This window comes from Leuresthes tenuis, unplaced genomic scaffold, assembly GCF_036924035.1.
Source record: "Leuresthes tenuis unplaced genomic scaffold, fLeuTen1.0.hap1 SCAF_12, whole genome shotgun sequence".
In the NCBI taxonomy this organism is placed as follows: Eukaryota; Metazoa; Chordata; class Actinopteri; order Atheriniformes; family Atherinopsidae; genus Leuresthes; species Leuresthes tenuis.
Genome location: NW_027325366.1, coordinates 19821220 through 19837310, shown reverse-complemented (window position 1 = coordinate 19837310; position 16091 = coordinate 19821220). Strand labels below are relative to the sequence as shown.

At 41.6% G+C, this 16091-nt stretch overlaps 1 protein-coding gene across 1 annotated transcript; it reads right to left on the bottom strand.

Annotated features, from left to right (window-relative positions):
- Positions 1–226: 226 nt before the first annotated feature.
- cog3 (component of oligomeric golgi complex 3) lies at positions 227–13791 on the bottom strand. The gene is made up of 23 exons (XM_072396976.1): positions 13592–13791; positions 13189–13335; positions 13002–13063; positions 12477–12642; positions 12143–12217; positions 11769–11861; positions 11430–11555; positions 10090–10170; positions 9956–9999; positions 9711–9837; positions 9190–9281; positions 8919–9058; positions 6577–6737; positions 5552–5660; positions 5338–5456; positions 5124–5213; positions 3535–3655; positions 3160–3248; positions 2881–3015; positions 2463–2538; positions 2193–2320; positions 1453–1551; positions 227–1284 (listed from the first exon to the last, which is right to left on the bottom strand). Exons 1-23 carry the CDS (start codon positions 13757–13759, stop codon positions 1255–1257), a joined length of 2478 nt encoding a protein of 825 aa, XP_072253077.1. The 5' UTR covers positions 13760–13791; the 3' UTR covers positions 227–1254.
- Positions 13792–16091: the final 2300 nt, after the last annotated feature.

The window sequence follows — 16091 nt, the reverse complement described above, 5'->3', positions numbered from 1 at the left end:
ATCAAAAGACCATCAGTCCACGGAAGGTCAAGTCCCAGCAAAGCTTCATCTCACAGATGGAAAGACGGCAGCTGCCAGCGAAACAGCAATCGTCTGCCAAGAAGACCCCCTAAAGCCGATGATGTCCTTCAATGGGCAGTTTCTCATTTGAGTGAAGCCACCAGAACCGCACTGTCCCTTGAATTTGAATTTGACGACTAAGTGCTTTTTAGAAATAAAGCCAAAGAACATTATTAATCTTTTTTAATTAGAATGTCCATAAATAGAATACCCCCACACATCATTTTACATGAGACGCATCAAAGCATATGTTACGCTGCTAATGTCTGGTTACTTTTGTAGCGCTGTGAGGACCAAACACATTCACACATCATGTACAGAACCAAAATGAATTATTGAGTAAATGCACACAGACTTTCACACAGAATCGAGCTAGTTATAAAAGAAAACAAGTATAAAACATAAGATTTCTTTTTTTGCCCTCACACATTTGCAACAGAGTAACAAATACATCCATAAGGGCGTGGGAGAGTTTAGGGAAACACAAATGAGGACTCTGCTATGACAGGAGGAGACCTGCTGAGTCACAGGTCATCATTGGGCTTCACTGAGTTTGTTGCAAAGTTACCGTTACGTTTTAAAATAAAGAAATAAAATATTTTGCAGCATTTCTCCCGCCATCCTTCTAAAACCAGGAAGGACATGTGACTGTCGGTCCCTTTGCTGGCCATTAACTTCATGGCTGATGAGCAACAGCTGGGCAGGTCTAGATGTGCATCAACCGTGTCCTCGTTACCCATCCCACTTTCAAACAAGAGTGCAAATTCTTTTTTTCCTTTTTTTTTTTTTTTTTTTATTGCCGACAAGCTGGTGTTGAGAAACACGACTGCTGTCAAAAATCCACTCTTGTAATGGATTTCTCCTACATGAAAGCAACCCTAACCAAAACACCAGTCTTAATTTTAGTAGAACAAAGTGATCAGCTCAGTGCCGCAGACAGTTTCTTTCCACCCCCCATGTTGTTTCGGACCACAAACTGAGAACCCAGACCTCTGACCAGGGAAATAAAAAACAAAAACAAAAAGTCTTCGGCTTTGTGCGGGGTTCTTTTTGCCGTCCGTGGTCCAGAAGGCAGCACAGCTGCAGCTTTTCTGGTCATTCCGCCGACTCAACCTCAAAGCCCCATGTTATGGCTGGAGCAGCAGCTTGGTGTTGCTATCCCGCGAGCGTTCACCGGCATCGCTTTGCCGAACATTACTTATTCACAGAAAGCAGCAGGTTAATCTGAAAGAGAGTCGCAAAAAAAATCATGAGTTCTCACTGTGCCCGAGCTGATGTATGTTATTTGATGTTTCTTTCTCGAAGTTGCTTGCAGCAGTTTTGGATGCTGCAGTAGAATTATGCAAACTATGAAAAGTGCCTAAAGGCTGCACTAATCCCACAGTACCGTACCTGCTCCATAGATGGACATGCGATGATTTGAAGGTCTTCTCCACTGTATTCCTCCTGAAGCAAGGCGTGCAGTCTTTGGAATACCTGCTGGATGTTATTCTGTGGAAAACACCAGCATATTACTAAGAGCTGGAAGGTAATTAGACCACATTTCCATCTGGCCTCTGTCCCCCTCACCGTCTTGTTTCCATGTCAACCGCTGAATTTAGTTTCTTTCTCATTCAGTCTCACCTGGCACCTTGATAAACAGTACACAGGCAGCACAAAGATGCCTCTATTAAGAGTTCAATCAATCAACTGACAATTTAGCTAAAGGTGCAATCTCCCTGCTACGTTAAAGCAAAATATAAACCGCAAAGAGTCAATTCTAAAAAGAAATGCCGTCTTCCCAAAATTCGCAACAGGCTCCTCATGAGAATATAGCAAGAATGAGATCTGACATCATGAGAAGTTTGCTTACATGACAGCAGATCCCTCAGTACAATAGAGCCATTACATTAATATCTCAGAGAATAGAGGCAAAAACACAGCGAGTTAAGCTCTCCAGTGATACAAGTAAATAACACTTTGTATTATTAAAAAGGGAAAACAGATAGGACCTTGGAGTGCAACAACCCGGCCCTCCAGTTCTGTAAATACATTGGCACACAAATGGATTTTGGGATATTCTAATAGCTTTAACAACAACTTAAAAAGAAACCATGCAGTACATGCTACACCCTAGCTTTTCTGCCACCCACCCGGACAGGCTTGAAAAGGATGAATTCCGTGTCTCTATTGGCCAAGTACAAGGACATGCTCTGTAAAGTGCTTGGCAGCTTGCTCTTCATCACCCGGTAGGTGGCCATCACTATATCGTTGATCTTCGCTGAAAAGAGGAGGGCAAAAAAAAAATAGTAGTGACTGGAAAAAGACAAAGAAAAACATTGACATGCCCTCTAGCATTTACTTTACGGGTTTTGATAAATTGCTGCGTGACGCTCATGGCGTTTTCCCCAAACAAATCTTACCTGGCTGCGCCCAAGGTTGCTGAGACAGACTATATGTGGGACCGCCCTGGATTGCCATTGTTTTAAGAGCTTCAACCTGAGTGGAAACAAAACATTTCAATGTGACAAAGAATGTGACTTTTAGGTCAGCCAATTCGCTTGTCTTTCATTTGAAATAAAGTCATATCTACATTAAACAAAAAAGCAACCCAAGAACACAAACGTATGCAAACATTATCACAAACACCCAGCAACTGAATTAAATACCCTTGATGTAAAGCACTGAGACCTTCAGTGATCACTAAATAAGCAAATGGTTTTTTTTTTAAGATTCTTTTCAAAAGCTGGAAAAAAAAAAAAAGAAAAAAAAGAAAAGAAATTAAGGTCAGGATGTGCCATCTCCGCCCGAGGCTACGTCTGCCTTCGCTCCAACGGTTACCTTGGTGAGAAACTCCTCAAGGTTCCCCACAAAGATCTGAGTCTGCTGCTGGATAAACTGCTCGCAGCTGAACTTCAGGTGTCGGTCCACATCCTTCTTTGAGTCAATGTAGTGCTCCTTTATCTCTGGTGTTCCCTGGGGAGGGGGGGGGGGGTTGCAGAGTAAAAGCCTTTAGCCCTATCAAGTGACGCTTCCCTTAGGCAGTGTGCTATCAAAGTATATATGTGAATGGTGTGTTTAGTATAAAAGATGAAGGAGAAAAAAAAAAAAATACTTTACCTCCAACAGGAATTCAAGTATGGCATTGTGACTATTAAGTCGGAAGAATTTGGGAACAGCCTTAGGGTTCAGGATTTTGAAGGCAGCATCTTAACACAAAGCAGAGAGATTAAATCTGGACTGGTGTAGAATTAGAGTGCCCTCTAGTGCTGCAAATTCAACTCGTCATCGACTGAGATGAGGGCGATAGGAGGAGCCACTCTGCCCCGTGAGCCAGCGGTTAATGGACATTATGGTGTTGGATTACAATTTCCACATTAATTGTTGCCACCAGTGCATGTGATAGGCACAAGTTGCTTAATGAGCATGAAAATGTAATGAGTGGATTTATGGAGCATAACACCAACGTTCCCCCTCTGCCTTTAATTATCTTACCTCGCGTTTTTTTCAGGTCCAGTGAGATTTCCTTGATGGCAAAATCGGTGTGAAATGGGGCAATCTGTTCACGCATTATCAGCAGGTGCTTGATCAGGAAAAGTTGCCCATCTATTTGAGTCTGCAGAAAGTGAGAGCACATTGTTATATCCACACTGCGGGCTGCCGACACAAAAGGGCATCTGCTGAGTATCCAAACTACAGAGAACACAAAAAAAGCACAGGCGCCGTGGCGATAAGGGAACGCGTCTAATTAATAACTGCTGATTAACCACAGCCAGAAGGAGAATATTACTGAGACAAATAAGGCAGCCGGAGTCATTTATTGCTCCGCAAGCAACTAAAAGATTGGAAAAGGACATTATCAAAAATAGGTTGAGAACATATTCCCCTGAGAACAATGTTGCTCCTTTAATTTGAAATGTTAGGTTCAAAGATGCCACTTAGCCAAAAATATCGACAAGCCCATAAATAAAGGATGGTTGCTGGTGCCTCTGTGGAGGATAATAGGTCACCTATTAAAACAAGATTAAATACATAAATCGAGTGCCATCAAAGCAGCTTTGGCTAAAGATCTTGTTGTAAAAAACATTTCTCTCCATGTGAGAACTGGTATAATTACATGATACATATTCATCCAGTGCAAAAGTTTGGGTCCCCCAAATTAAAGTTTCTATTACTGTGACCAGCATAAGACGACCCGACATCCAAAAAGCTAAAGTTAGAGCTAACGAATTTAATCGTTTTATCATTATTGCTTTTTATTGCATCTTTCTCCAATTCGAGATTCAAACTTTGGCAGATCAGTACACCAAATCGGTTAAGTGCAACAGCTAGCAACTGCTTTCTTTTATTTCTTTTTATTCCAGTTATAAAGAGTATTTTCGGGACTTGTTTTGGAGACTTGAATGTTTTCTCCATGCGAACGCTTTTAAAATCTGAAATATTGTCGGGCTGCTTATACGAGTAGCCCCGGTTTTTGTCCGTGTCAGGGTACAGTGAGGTTCACGATGTAACCTTTAGCTCGCGCCTCTTCGGCCAGTCCCACTAAGGGGAATTTGAGGTGATTGATTGGTGTTTTTTTTCTTTCTCTTTCGTAAAGGTGACACAGGTGCAGAATCACTGGGGAGTCCTTTAGTTTGCCTTTCTGGGAGTCTTAGAATAAGTTTTCTTACATTTTTCTTCTTCTCATTCCTGTCAGCTACCATTTATTGATTATATTACAAACGAAAATGAAGCTACTAGAATACAGTTTGATGTGATATAGCTTTCAGCTTGAATGAGGGTATCGGTTATCTTGATTTTCCAAAGGGCAAGGTAGGTGCTAACAGGAGCCCATGGCAGCAGTTTTGACGAGTCACTGTATGCACAAAATCATCTGAACTTTCATAACGATGAGTGTGGGCAAGTAAAATTACACAAAGCAACAGAAAAATATCTCAGTACTTTAGAGATTTGTTTATCTTCTAATCTGTTCCCAAAAAAAGGTTATTTTAGGCCCCCCAATCTCGCGCAGCTTTTATCAGAGTAAAAAAAAATGAATGGGGCATATATAAAACCAGATTCTCCGCTTAACCATGCGTGCCAACCTTGTTTTTAAGGATGATATCAGAGGCTTTAAGCAGCGACTGGATGCAGGCTGATAAGGCTTCTTGAGATAAACCTTGGAACACTGCTCTCTGGAAAAAGATCAAGAGTTGGTGTAAGGAAACACACAGATAAGAGACGCAAATGTGCTACATCTAAACACCGCGCATCCTGCAGCACAGTAAATGAGCCACTGATAAAAAATGAGAAACTCACATCTATACATCTGTAGAGCTTGGACAGACAAACCAGCGTTCGCCTAACGGTAGGATACCACATGCCGTGCAGATCCGCAGGAGAGACAGATGCGTGCAGTCGGGATGCTTCCACACTGCCTGGATGTAGTGCATGTATGAGGAAGAAGCATCAGGCAAACTGTAGCAACAATCAATGGCTTAAAAAGCAAGAGTCACAATCATAAGGCACAGACCAGCATTACTGTTTCTTCTCCCATCAGCATCAGCAAGTTGTACTTCAGAAAACACGGACTCTTGTGACATCTGCTTCATCTGCTCCTCTTTCAAACTCTGGGCGATTTTCTATTCATAAAAAGGAGAATAAAAAGGAATGGGCAGACCAAATATGAATGCATGCGATACGTAACATTCTGTTAAGTAAAGTCTTTTTCCAAGGCTAAACGACTCAGATAAAATCAAACTTGGCCCCCCAAAAAAATCTGCATCTAAACACAAGGTAAAAAATAAACATCTAAATGAATATCAAGAGCATTTGGGGATTTTATGTCAGGCAAAAAGGTGCAGATATAACACATGTTGGAGCTGCTGAAGACAAAACGATGACATTTCCCACAACATGTGGAGATATCTCGCAAGAACAAAGGCTTTCCGTGGCTTTAAATATACATAAGGCTTAAAGCCTTACGACATCTTGTGAAGTCAGAGATGGTGTTAGAAGTTGCGAGTCCCCTTTTTTCTCAGCTACAGAAGAAGTTCACAGGTCTTTGAACACTAAACATAAAATGAAATTAAAGTCATTGGGAGAATAAAAAAAAAAATAAGTCATGAATATCTAAAGAATACCAGAGAAGAAAAAAAAAAAAAGCCTTTTCAAGAACCTGCGGACAATTAGGAATTCCAGGGCCGTCAGCAGTGCTCTGGAATCTTGTGATTGGTAACTGTACACGACGCGACAACAGATCAGCATTTAAATAGATATTGGGAAAGTAAATGTGCCTCCTCACACCGACACTGTGGAAAAATGGTTGTACTGAAGCTGAAACTATTTTTTCGACACTAATAGCATGAAACAACTCCGTACACCACAAAATAAATGGATTTGACTGGTTTACAAACTCCCACCTCTCACCCAGTGACAGCTGGGATAGGCTCCAGCACCCCCCCGCAACCCTAAATTGGATTAAGCGGGTATAGAAAATGCATGGATCTCAAACTATGTAATGGTGACATGTTTTTTTCTTAAGCACACAAGCCTTACCTCCATCATTTCCAGTTTTTCAGGGTAAGCCAGATCACCTGGAGCTGGGTTGTAGCCTATGATATCAGTCTGGATGTAAATGTGAGTCCTGTAGACCAGCCTCTCCTGAACATCCTCCAGCATCTGCTTCACGACAGCATCGAAGGCGCCCAGCTGAGCAGCTACACAAAAAAAAGCACACCGAGTTCAGTTAACGGATCAACCCGACATCAAAATCACAACAAATAATGCTTTCTATTTTTCGGGTAAATATCATAAATGTGTAAAAGCGCTTCAGGGTCTGAACCACAGACATAGAACGAGAGACTGAAGAACTTACAAAGCCTTTGAACAGCGTGTCAAAAGATGTTCCATCATAAAGAAATGATTTAAACATCTGCGGTTTTAATAATGCCACATAAATAAGTAATAATGACGACGATTGTCATATATCATCTCAACATATGCCTATCAGAGGTAGCCGGGCCTTTGCTACAGTCACTTTCAGTTAGTGCTGCTTGTTTGTGGGTCTCTGTCTGCTGTTTAGTCTTCAGTCACTGAAAAAGAATCTGTATGAGGATGAGGTCCGAACATGCCATTCATTTGCCTAAACAAGCTTCTTGTTGCCTCTGTGGTATGTTTTCATGCTTATTCCATCTGTGAAAATGAGTGTCCTATTAGCTTTTGCACACTTCAGACAGAATCTGAGCACGAAGCACAGGTCTGCACACTTCATCCCATTACTTCTTTCAGCAGTCAAACACTTCCTGTTTGACATACTAGGCGCTGCGCTTTGAACGGTGAACCTTTCCTGAACACAATCCTCCCCCCTTTGCTATCATTATCGTACGAGTTCATTTTGATCTCATCTGTCCACAGAGTGTTGTTTCTCAAGCCTCGAGCGTGCGGTCTATCTTTTAGATGTTCCTCTGGCTCGTTTGTAAGCGCTTCTAGTGTTTGGAACCTTGAAGTAAATCCTCTGCGTTTACATTCGTGAAAGCTTTCCTTTCACAGATTTTTGATGATGATTGGCCTCGCCTACCTCCTCAGGAGAGCTCTTGACTTGGCATTGTGAAGGAGGTTTTCTTCACCGAGGAAAGGATTCTGTAATCACCCACTTTAGCGAGCTGTAATTGTATTCAAGGCCGTTAGGGGTTCTTGAGCTTAACAGTGCATTTCTTCTTAAAAATTGTACCTACAGCATAGCATGTTTGATAAATCTTCAAATTTCCACCATCTCTCTTGAGAAGTCAGCTTGGTTTTTTTTTCATCCTACAGCTTATTTAACGGGTCCTTGTTAGATCGACATGGAACCCAAATAAGTGAGTGACGGGCATTTATCGTTATAGGTTCTGTGTCTGCTCCGAGTTTCGGTTTGCTCCCAAACCCGTGTTAAGCTGCAGTTTAAAATGATAGCAACTGGAGAAAAAAAAAAAAAAGTTACTGAATGTGACTCTGGCTGTGTGAGCACATGTGGAGCTCAGAGATGTTCAAAAAGTCAATTTTACTGAAATTGCTGCAACACAGAAGAGGGACGAGATTTTAAAGTAGATACTGTGTATAACTGCTGAATCGTGTAGCTGCAGGCGGGACACTGGTAACTGTGTTTAGCCTGATGATTAAACCTGATATGATTAAAGCCTGTTACATTTTACAATGATTCGCAGGGAGGGGCATTATACTTGAGCAAAACAGTATGCCTTATAAGTAAAGCATATCAAGTAAACCGGTGTAGTATTTCTGGGGAAGAACACATCAAGTGACAGTACAGGCTCTGAAGTTGGGTGAACAGTAACACTACAGGCTCCGTGTCCATTGGATGTGGACATGATATCACCCAGACCTTTAAGTTTTCATGAATAAGAAAGAAACACCTGGGAATGAAACGTCCCGTCGGTCAAAATTCCAGCAAAATTTGTCCCACAACAATAGGAGGACAACATTTTTAAAAAATGGCTGTAATTCCTAAACGCTTAAAGGCCGAAGAATGAAAGCGGAAAAAGCCACTACGGCTGGCTGCCGTTTGCACACACGGCATTAAAATCTAGCTCCTTCTCCGTTCTCCAGACTTCTCCAGATACTTGCCAATTGTTACTGTTGTTATAGTACTCTAGTTATGAGGAACACATTCAGGCCAACTAGTTAGCCAGAATTAACTAGGTGCCGTCAACACTTCCAACTGACATGAAGAGGAAAGAAAACCACCTGCTGTAACCTTCATAGCTTAAGATGTGCAAGGAGAACACCAGGTTTCTCCAGCTGTTTCCCATCAGAATTTCACCTTTACAGCCAAAAACATACCTGCACTTAGCACACATTATGGCATTAGAGAAGCTTTGAGAGGAGGAAAAGCTGGAGCGTACCGTTATTTTGAACGTGGTCCTCCAGCATTTCATTCTTAAGGATGCTGCAGAGCTCAGACAGGGTCTCCAGGTGGATGATGTGGATAATCAGCGGCCGGAGGACGTCATAAAGCGACACGCATAGCTTCTCTAGCAGCTCACTGTCAGAGATTAAAGAACATTTCAGTCCTTGATAGAACTCAGAACTGTCAAAAGCCCTCACTTTTCCGCTCAGGCTTTAAATTCGACAGTCAGGCGTCATTACAGGTGGTGGGTGGGCAGTGCTACTCACTCGAGTTTGGGTGTAGGCTTGGAGAAGAACTCGTTGTACAGCTGGTGTTCATCCTGACACACGTGAACCATGAAAGCGCAGCCACTGCGAACCTACGCGAACACACACACACACCGATCACACACACGCTGAAGCACTTGCAGATGTTTTAGAACAGACACAAATAGAATCATTCACCAGTCTTTTTTTGTTTGTTTTTTTCTGAGCCGACCTTCAGGTCGGGCCAATTTTCAGAAACAGAGGGGTGTAATAATTCACAGTTACATAGATTAGGTATGACGGAGGGGAATACTAACAACACACCCAGTGTCTGCACAGCAATTCACTTTGGAGCAAAACAGGACAAATCTCTCGACACAAGCCCGAGGTCAGGCTCATTTATCATGTGCGCAACTTTGTGTCTCTTCCAAACACTGCAGAAAATATCCCCGAGGACCCACGCTGTTTCATTCTATGCAAACTGAAATGTCACCTTATTAAATCTAAAGGGCAGATGGAGCTTTGAACTGGCCGTGCCTTACCAGAGCACAGTGGTCTTTGCTGTTTTGGTTGGTCAACTCGGTAATGGTGGTTGTGATGCAGGGACTTAGCAGCTGCTCTCTCTGGTCAAGATAGCACTGGTGGATTTCATCGAGAAGCTGATTGTATCTGCTCACATCACGAGACAGACGAGTCAGTTTCGAGCATTGGGAAAAACACACACACACACACTATGGGAGGGAGCAACGGCGCTGTCGCCTTGTTCCGGAAAAACGATCGCACTCACTCTGGAATCTTCTCCGCTCGCTGCTCGATCTGTTCAATCAGTGACTGGATGGAAGGAATTTTAAGAGAAAATCATCAATAGAACAATAAGAATCGGCTGCATACATTGAGTTAGTCGTGAACATTTATACTCACTCTAACTTTCGGTGCAGCTGCTCTAAACTTAACATAGTAGAGTGTAAATGCGTTGTCTGCGTTAGTCAGACCCATAGGATCCTGAAAGAAAGCAAACACAATCAAATCCTGATGTTTAACTCTTACTGCAACAGTATGTTCCAGCAGGTCATATCCAGGGTGGTGCTGGCAGAAACCTTTTTACACTCAATTTGTTTTCATTAGTGTAGAATCACAAGATCAGGTCGAATTTGTGTTTTCGTGACCTCTGACCCAACAATTAATATCCAAAAATACCACTTTTTTTTTGTCATTTTTACTACATGAGCCAAGGAATTCGGTTTTTTTCACTACATTTACTTTCAGCGGCCTCCGGGGGTAGTTGGTAACCTCCTAAGTTGTTTGCAATGTGCAGTTTGATTCCATAGAATTTGTCATTCCACCCTGCACACTGCACCTTTAAGGCGAGCGTTTTGTGCATAGATGTCACAAGACGTAGCACACAGCTCTTAAAAGTGCAGAATGCGTGGGCATCATCAGTTACATCATTTCATTTATTTGCATAGCTATTTTTTTTTAATTATTTACATGTTATGGCATCGCACCGTCTACATCCATCCACTCCCAATGAGTGGAGTCTTGTTTTAAACGGAGACCCGATAAAACAGTCTTCTGCATTCTTTTATAAACAACAAAACAGCAGCTTAAGTGCTACTACAGCGAGCTATATCCAGTTGTTGGTTGCCATTAAAGCCCAAACTAACTCTGGATGTTTAGTTCAGCTCGTGTCAACGTGGCGGAGAGAGAAAGAGAGTTCGTTAACAACTCGTGAGTATAAAAAAAAGTTCCAACAACCGACTGAAACTTTCACACAGGTGTTGCAAAGCTGCATCAGCGTCGGTCTGCAGAGTATTACAATGCATTAATTGACTCTGTTACTGTAACCCTCACAACATTAACTGTGCAACAGTTTATAAAAACATATATATTCCTTGTGTCAGCCTGGTAGTTCATGGAAATGGATTATTTATGATACTAGCCAGCAACAGTTTTTTTGTCAGTTCAGATAACAAGGTCATACTCTTTTTAAAAAAACAAAATCAAAGGATAAGAAGAAGAAGAAGAAGAAGAAGAAAGAGCCACCGGATGAAGGCTGTACATTCAAATTCTGGCATTTGTTTTCCCTTTCTCCAATAAAACTGGCATCATATCTGCAAAACCCACAAGAAACACCAAAATGATGGAAATTCCGTGCCAAACATCTCATTATGAAAAGTTCTAGATAAATACACATGCTCTCACATTCCTATTGTTGACTGTTTTGAACTTTGTCGGACGGGGAATCGTGTGGCTGTCCTTACCCTTTTCGTTAACTGGCTGGTGAGATACTGCAGAGTGTTTACAATATGGACCTTCATGAAGTGCATTGCTTTGGAGAGGCATTGTTTGAACTTGGCCAAATAAACCGGATAATCCTTGAAATTGGGCTGTAATCAACAGAAATAAGCAGATGTCGAACACCGTTAGGAGGGATCACATACACCTGTGCATATAATATGTTACAACGACAGCACGATTCAGCTGTTAATACAGACTTCTGGCACATTGTAATAATGTTCAACCTTTACTAAAAACATGCCAATTACTCTCTGCATTTCAAAAGGGTACAAAACGTTAAAATGAGATGAAAGGCCACTTACATTAGAGGAAACATATTCAACGCAGTCATCCAATTTGGACAGCATTGGAATAAAACCTTCGCTATTTACAGATAAAGTCGGGGAGTTCAGTTTCTGCAAATAGAAAAAGGAGAAAAGTTCAGCTTGAAGTGAATTTCAAACTTCACGTCAACACTGTCACAACTGCTTTGCTCATGCTTTCGAAGCTGGTCAAGACACAACGTGGGAAAAAAAACAAAAAACAACAAGTTTCTGTTGATTTCTTTGTCAACTTGAACTAAAGCTTATATTTAATGTTTCATAAGCAGCTGCATTTATATGTAATCAACCATCTCCCTGACACAGGTGCTACATGCTCAGTTATCAACTGTAGGAAGATGCAAAGCGCAGCTCACCGTGTTTATGTTTTCCAACTCGTTAAAATACGACAACTTCTGCTGAATGCTTTCTGCGAGGTCAACAAGCTCCGACTGCAAGGAGAGCAAACACAGCACAGTTAAAGCCACAGGTCATTTCAGCTCAGGCTTCCTGATGACTCACATTTACCCGGATTTGGAAGCGTGTGCACGTTTAAGCTCCAAAACACATTCTCAAGATCTTTCATTCTTACAAAAAGAATGCCTGGGAGGAATCTATATTCTGATAAGCATTTATTCATGGCACTTGGTACATATTATCCACTGATCCGGTTATCATGTCGGACACTGACAGCAATTAAGCGCACATCACCTGCTCTTTTAGAAGCTGTTCGCAGGCCTCGTGTAGGGCGCCGGTCTTATTGGACACGAACAGGTACTGCTTCTGAAGAGAGTCCAAGTGCTCAAGAGCTGCATTGACGTCTTTCAGAATAGCATCGCACTGTTCTTGGTAGCGGTGGAGCTCATCTCTGGTTCTCCTAAAGGGAAACACAGAAACCACTTGTTTGCTTTTGCTAAGACTACACAGCGAAGGAGGTGAGGATTACAACAGCACGTTGCACATCAGAAATCAGATCTAAAAAGGGATTTTACCGGCAAAAGCGGCACAACGTCGTACGGGACTGGGTTCACACATTTACAGGTGGAGTCTGGACACTATTTCCACGCTGTAGCAAGAACACTGTGTTTACAAGTCATGCCTAACCGTTTGTTTCAGACTCACCCTTTAAAAAAAAAAAAGCATTTGTCTCACACACCCCTTCCAGAAATAAAGACCCAGCCAAGTCACACAGCACGACACCATAGCTTAAGTGAATCACTTAAAAGTGTGAAGCACCTGTATTTTGAGCTCTCATCCTGGTCCATGTTTACCTGTAACTTGGCAAACCAAGCAAAAAACTAAAGAAAAGGGGGGAAAAAAGGGGAAGAAGAAGAAAACGTCTTCATGTTAAAACCGTGCATGTTAATTTGGGAATAAATGTTTGACTGGCTGCATACTGTTCGCTGCTGGCATCGACAGTCACCTGCTGTGCAGTTTCTATCCTGTCGCTTTCCATGTCGAGCATCTGGAAACCTTTCAGCAGGACGTCCTCCGTCGAAGCGGGTACAGTCGCTGTAAACGGGGACTGCAAGGACCGAGACGACAGGCTGCACAAGTCCTCAATGGGCAACTGCAACACAAAACAGGGCTCGTTGGTCCCAAACACACTAAACAAGCCTCCAACTGAAGCTAACGTGCTGGATAGCTTGACCTGGAGGTGCGAAATGCAAGCAAGCACAGAAGCATACCAGCTGAGCTTCCATTCGGAACGTTATCTTAACATAACAGAGAGGTGGTTACGTTAATACAGAGGCGCATTCTACATATACTTGGTTTAGACTGTAAGTTAGCATTCTCGTTAGCCAGCTAGCTGAGTCCCATCTCACCTCTGAAGGAACGGGGATTATTTCAGCCGCAGCTCGGATCTCCAGGACAGAGTCCATTTGTTTCTCCGAGAGGGGAGCCGTTGGATCCGTGCGGCGGTCCCAATACGAAAGTTTCTCCCGGGTTTCCTTGTCTGTAAGGTCCAGGAGCGACTGATCTGTAGACGCCATCGTCACTTCAGACAGCACCAACGTCAGCAACAGCAACATGCAGGTACTTCCTGTTCCGGGAAGGTGGGCGGGGTTTGAAGAAGGGGCTGGTCCAATCGCAGTGCTGCGTTTCCCTCGTGCTACATATACCTACAATAGAGTCCTGGGGTACAATTCATGTTGAATAAAACGTGATTTGAAAGTGGTGGACAGTAACTGGAGATATTTCCGCTGCATTCTGTAGAGGCACCGTATTTCATTGTTATGTTTGCATTACTTCCACTACACTAACTTTGGAGGAGAATAAACAGTTTCTTGCTCCAACACATTTATTTCACATGCTTACAGAAATCTATTCATTCAGTAGATGATATAACTTTAAAAAATAGCAGTTTCTGACTTTTCTCTTGACAGTTTGCCAGTCTTTTTCAGGGCCAACACAGAGACAAACAATCATGCATGCTCACACTCGTAGTTTGGGTCAATTAAGAAGAACCAATTCATCTTACATGCATGTTTTTTTTTTGGACTGTGGGAGGAAGCCGGACTACACAGAGAAAACCTGGACTGGCACGGAGATAACGTGCAAACTCTCCAAAGAAAATCCCCAGATGAGATTTAAACCAGGAACCTTCTTGCTGTGAGGAGCCGGTGCTAATCACCACCCTGCTGTAAAGCCCATGAAATTTGAAAGATTGGAGATAAGGATCACAATGAAAAACAGATTTGTGTGTGACATGCGTATTTTATGAACTTTTTGTTACAGCAGTAACACTCAGGAACTAACAAGAGACGTCAGGTCAGAAGAAAGAGGAAGAACTGTATTTGGCAAGTTAAATACAAGCTTAAAGAATTATTTTTTTCTCAGTCATTTTGTGAACCCTTGATCTAAAATTGTATAAATTGTAGCTTTATCTCCACTTATAACATGTTGTTTAGACACTATACACTATATATACACTATACACTTGACACTATTTAATTTAAAATATTTCAAGATTGTATATAAAAAACTGTCATTAAAAATATGAAATGAGTAGAGATATTGGGTGAATTCATAGTGTTTTCCCCTGTGTCATGTTTGGATTTAACACTCAGTGTTAAAGAGCAGCTGTAGCCTGTTTTCTTCTGTATCATTTTCTGTAGTTTTGTCTTTTCATGTTCAAATCACATCATGTACGGTATGAATTGCTTTAGCTCAATATTTGTGGAAGAGGAAGGCAGGACAGCAGTTAAGTATTGGAACAAGAATGTACAATAACGTTTTATATGCATTACTTATCGTAACCACAAAGGTTTGGCATTGCATAAGTTAGTGACTTGACTGATTGTCCCTGATCATGTTGTATTTATTGAAGAGCGACCCGTCATTTATTCTCCATTTACCTTGATCTAAATTCACCTTTTGGACTGCAGCTGAAACTCATAATAGTATTATTACAAAACAAACACACCAAGACAAATGGGTCTTGGTGACAGATGAAATTTCTCAGTGGGGCAGAAATGGCAATATAACAGCTAATATATTCATAGAAAAAAAAACAACAAAAAAAATAATAATAGAAATCCAGCAGGTGGAGCCCTGGGGAACATTTGTCATATATAAAATTGAGATGTTCAGGTCATTGAATTTTGTCTGCAAATTTCCTTTGTATCATTAAGCCTCATAGTAAAAGCCAGTTTCCACCAATCCCCTAAAGGTAGCACGCCACATTTATAATCTGCAATCCCTGCTGCCGGTTCTTGTTTAGTCATGTAGAAGATAGAGTGGTCAACAACAAAGAGTTTGTTTCTGTAGACCAAACACTTTTCCTTAAAAGTGGGCAATGAATGTGAATAACTACTTACGTTACTTACAGAATCTCAGTAAGTCACGGCGAACTCCTCACAATAGCTGAAGGATGACAATCTTCTGTAGGATGCTTAAGATGTGAAAACAAAAATAAATGCTGGACCTGTTGGATCTGTAATCTTAAAGTGTTTTTATCAACCGATTCATCACTAAAACAATGGATTATTTGTACCCCACGCATTAATGATTACAAATATACATATATACATTATAAAACCTAGAGAGCTGTTTATGAAAGATCATCTAGATTAGAAATGTGATTTTATTATAGGTTTACTTCAAACCTAATCTCTGTAGGATTTAGCTGCTTTTACACAAAAATGAAGACATCTCAAAATCTAGGACCGTGGCATCACATTGAGGAGGAGGTGGTGCTCATGTATTACAGTTTTGTCTGCAGGGTGTCTCACGGGGAGGTCATAGAGAGTTCAGATTTTCTTTTTCTTTTTTTTTGGCCTCATCTCTGTTGAAAGGAGACGCTGCAGAAATCAAGCCACATTA